Here is a 4,646-nt window from a genome sequence, read left to right as displayed (position 1 = left end):
ACTTAACAATACCATATAGTGCATCCCGTAATACGTATAAGTGCAGTGAAATTGTCTACATTTTACAATTTATGATTTTGTTTGTTTGTTTGTTTTGTTTTTTTTTTTTTAATTTAACTATTTTAATTTGGTTTAGAAGTTCACTTTAAAGTTTAGTAGTTATTGTTAGCCTTTAGAATGCACCCACCTAACAACAATAATAAGTCACATAACACTATCATTGATTGTACTGAATGTAAAAGTTAATTGCACGTAGGATTCACCTTTAAACTTTAAGATTTAATTTTTTCTATTTCATTTAAGAGTTCACTTTTTATTATTTATGAGTTTAAATTTGATGGTTTAGCTTTGGATTTAGTTTTCTTGTTTAGTTTTATGGATTTTCAATCGATGTATTACGTAGTTTTACTTACTGGCACTTTATAATGTTGAAAGTTTCACTCTATAGTAATGTTAATTATACTTTAAAGTTTGAATTATTTACAAAAATATCATCGCAATTATAGAAAAAATAGTTACATTTTTGTAAATGTTCAAATGTTTCCCTTTTATCTTCCATACTAATTGGGAGGAAATGTTCAAATATTTTCAACTTAAATTACACTAGAAATAATAAAAGTAATGTATCAATTGTAGTTATTTTGTTAAATGATTTAGTCACAAACATTTTAAGTTTATTGGTTCAATTACATAAAAGTTAGCAGTAACCTTTTTAATAATTTTTTTAATAAATTATACGAAGTAATATAAATAATTAATAAAATGATAATTTGACCCTTAAATATAGTGATATAGTTTATTTTTCTCTCTCTCAATTATAGGTGAATCGATATATTTTTTTCCTCAATTATCTTTGAAGTGGCTACTTTTTATCCCATCTATAATAAAACTGATAAATATCGATAAAATAGTCTGTAACTTTAAAATTTGAAGAGCTTTAGATTACTATGTGGATATATTTAATAGTTGAAAAAGAAAATGCGATGTACTTAGAAATGTGAGGCCAAAGTGTAATCTATGTGGATATATTTAATAGTTGAAAAATAAAATGTGATGTACATAGAAATGTGAGGCCAAAGTGTAATCTTCTTTCTTTTTTTTTTGGTCGGACCTCGTCCTGAATCTAACGGTAGGACGGTAGAAGACACCTTCAAGCTTGTATTATACTCAAATTAATCAAGTGCTGGTTAAATTATTTTTTATCATACAAAAAAATAAGAGTGCATGACCACTCACGCCAACCAAACTGATTAAGTGTAATTTTTTTTAAAATTTTTTATAAACAATACAAACAAATTAAATGGAATTATTAGTAAAGGAGTAGATATTATGTAATTAAATTAACGAAAATAATTAGGCTACATAATTAATACAAGTTGGCATAGTTCCAAAAAGTATTAACGAAAATAATACATACAAATATACAATACAACTCCACTGTTGGCTTCTTGGCTCTTCCTCTTTACTGACTCAAGCGTCCAGCCCTGATTCTTTCCGTCGGTTTCCGATCTGTCTGCCATGGCTTCTTGATCAGGTAATTCCGATTCTTTTCCTCCTTTTATTCTATGCCGTTATTCAATTTCATAAATATGATATAACAATTTTAAAGATTTTGGATCTTTGTTCGGGATGGAGAACTGGATTGGGTTTACCTCACTTCGATGCTTATTTCTCCACGAAATAACAATTTAAGGATTTTGATTTTTCATCTTGTTGTTAATAGCTTCGTCTTCTGTTGCAGAAACTGCGCAATTGAAGTTTATTTTCAGTAGAGGCTGTTGAATCATATGAAGTTTCTTCTGTACAATGCTACCAGTGTTAATTGGAGTGTTCTGTCCGTACAATTTCTTGGTATACTTGAACTTGGCAGAGTGAACAAGGTTAGTGCAGGAAATGATTATAATTTCTGTTCCTTGTGTGCTTCCTTCCATGGATATACTAAAAGTTTGGAGGCCAGTCATTCAAATTGAAAAATTCTGTGTTAAGGTGCATTGTTATGTAGGCTAAGGAATTAATTAATTTATGGATATGAAGATGTTAATGTGTTGGACAGGATTTGAGAAACACCGAGCTAATTGACTTTAAGTTGCCGTTGTGTTGCAACTTGCAACACTAGCTGAGAATTCGGGCCAGTATGGCTGAGGGAGATGAACGCATTGAACTCAGGTTCAGGATATTTGATGGGACTGATATATGTCAAGGCATTTATGCCCGGTCTACTACCATTACTTCTCTTAAGCAAAGGCTTCTTGCTGAGTGGCCTCAAGGTTATAGCTATGCTGACCTGGTTTTGTATATGTGTTCAACCTTTCAGTAACTTAGATAGGGTTATTTTCATTTGATTTCTGAATCGGAATTTGGGTTTACAGATAAATCTGTTGTCCCAAAGTCATCGAGTGACATAAAACTGATTCATGCTGGAAAAGTATTGGAGAATGGCAGGACACTTGGAGACTCTAGAGTACATATTGGTGACCTTCCCGGAGGGGTTATTACTATGCACGTAGTGGTACAGCCTCAACTTACTAAAAAGAAGTCAGGTGAGTTTACCTACTACTTTTCTATATGTTGAGCTAGAGGTTTATGTTAATTCTTGCAATACCTTTTCTTTTTAAAGTTACCTACTTTTAATTTTAGTCTTTTGATAGTGATAGATGATGCAATGGTTATTTTGTGGTGATGGACTTGCCGGGTTTTCCTATGTTATGGTCTTTTAAAAGGGGCAAAATGGTGTTGGAGAGTTTGAGTGGTAAGCTGGTAAAAATAGTTGAACTGGTTGCCCTCCCCAAACCCAAACCCAAACCCAAAAAAAAAAGGAAGAAAAAAAAGCCTTTTTTTTTTCCTTCTGAATGGCTGTGTGTTTATTAGTGCTTGTCAACATGTATCCTAGAGCCATGAGTTAATATGTTCTGGCATGATTCAATCTTGTACCCTGGAGACTGTCAAACTCTGGCATCTCCCCTCATTTCTTCGTTCTTTTGTATGTGATGCAGATAAGAACCAGCGGGAGAAAGAAAAGGGGAATTCATGTTCATGCACTATCTTGTAAATCAATTCACATGGAGTGTATCCATGAGATTGGAAGTGTATTCACATTTTTACATTCCTTTATATTTTTGTTGAACTGTATTACAAGTTGATAGCTCAGGGAGAGTGAAGACTAGTAATGGAAGAAAAACTTTCCAATAGTGTATGCTTTTAGTGAATTGTAACTTTTTGAGATGGCTGTTTGTTGGAGTGCAAATACGGAAAGAAAGGGAAAATGTGCGATTGACATATACTGCTTATAATATGTTCTCTCTTTCTTTGTATTCAATCAATGCTTATATTCATGTTTTCATTTTCAACTAGGGACAAACAGTTCCTTTTGGTTGGGTGGACACCTGTGCATTTTCATTTTTAGGAGTATCACAGCATTGATGGTTTTCATCTCAGTATTTAACTCTGGAAGTGTTTTCTGAAAGTAGTGCAGATCTCATCTAGTAGCTGTGAGTAATCATAAGTGAAATAATTGCTGCTGTTTGTTAGATGTTTTCAATCTTTGACTGCTTGAAACTGATTTCAAAAGGATGTTTTTCCTGCCTATATATGCTTCTCCAGGTGGATAGTGGGAGTGAGTTAAACTTTGATCACACTGCTTCAATTCCTTCTCTTGTTGTTTTGATAAATATATTTAGGGAAAATTGTATTTTTCGTCTCTAAGTTATAGAGTACTTGTAGGATTTGTCCTTGTTGGTTGTGCTCACTTTTCGTTCCTGACCTATAAGTTATAATTGATATTGCAAAATTTCTCAATTTTTTAACAAAACATTTAGAGACGAAATTTGTAACACCAGTTATAGCTTAGAGGATAGAAATGAGCATGACCTTTTAGAAAAAGTGCGCATGTCAGTCATAGCTTAGGAATGAGAACTTGAGAAGTGAACACGACTAATATGTAGGGATGAATTCTACCATTATTCTATACTAGGGACGAAAAGTATAATTTTTTCATATATTTATTTTTCAAAATTTTCTGCCATTCAATTTCAAAATTTTGTCCACCTAAGTGGATGAAGAAGTGATGAAATTTTCCTACCCAATTTCTTTTCAATAATTTAAAAATAAATAAATAAATAAAAATTCGTTCACCTTCCAAGATTAACGGAAATTTCCTTCCAACCTTATTAGTTGGACAGAATTTTTCAACCAACTGTATATGTTGAAAGGAAATTTCCAATCAATATATTTCCACTTTTTATTTTTGTTGTAATTTTGATAGGTCAACATTAGCGGTAATAGGTTAGATGGAAATTTCTAGCTAACTATATATGGTGAACAATTATGAATGTTAGTTAGTTTCAAAGGATTTATGCTTAGTGCAGAACCTTTTGTCTTCTCTTCTTGTTCATGAGAAGCTGTTTTGATTTGTGGTGTACTTGTTCTTATTGCTATATAATTGAGCATGGAGAACATTTAAATTCAAAATTGATCACCACCCAATAATTTAGATGCTTAACTAAAACTAGTTTGACATGAGTATTGATTGGATGTTTATTGTGCATTCTCTGAATGTTGAAAGATGATCACGAGATAAGAGTTCACTACACATTATTTGATTGAACTTTTTAGAACAAAAGCCTCTCTTTCGCCATAATTGTACGTGC

General features: G+C 32.0%; 1 protein-coding gene across 1 annotated transcript; it reads left to right on the top strand.

Annotated features, from left to right (window-relative positions):
• The first annotated feature begins 1,416 nt into the window (after positions 1-1,416).
• On the top strand, positions 1,417-3,340 carry LOC116024850 (membrane-anchored ubiquitin-fold protein 3-like). The gene is made up of 5 exons (XM_031265860.1): positions 1,417-1,534; positions 1,742-1,880; positions 2,054-2,267; positions 2,370-2,540; positions 2,994-3,340. The coding sequence occupies exons 3-5, from the start codon at positions 2,135-2,137 to the stop codon at positions 3,047-3,049; spliced, it is 360 nt and encodes a 119-aa protein (XP_031121720.1). The 5' UTR covers positions 1,417-1,534; positions 1,742-1,880; positions 2,054-2,134; the 3' UTR covers positions 3,050-3,340.
• Positions 3,341-4,646: the final 1,306 nt, after the last annotated feature.

Source organism: Ipomoea triloba, chromosome 7 (genome assembly GCF_003576645.1).
Source record: "Ipomoea triloba cultivar NCNSP0323 chromosome 7, ASM357664v1".
Taxonomy (NCBI): domain Eukaryota; kingdom Viridiplantae; phylum Streptophyta; class Magnoliopsida; order Solanales; family Convolvulaceae; genus Ipomoea; species Ipomoea triloba.
Note: the sequence above shows the minus strand (reverse complement) of the source record. Positions and strands in the feature narration are given on the sequence as shown.

Bases quoted from the DNA above. Each gene is read 5' to 3' on its own strand.
- LOC116024850 (XM_031265860.1), top strand. From the start codon at position 2,135: ATGGCTGAGGGAGATGAACGCATTGAACTCAGGTTCAGGATATTTGAT. The intron at 2,268-2,369 runs GTTATAGCTATG...TTGGGTTTACAG, and splicing joins TCTTGCTGAGTGGCCTCAAG to ATAAATCTGTTGTCCCAAAG. The intron at 2,541-2,993 runs GTGAGTTTACCT...TATGTGATGCAG, and splicing joins ACTTACTAAAAAGAAGTCAG to ATAAGAACCAGCGGGAGAAA.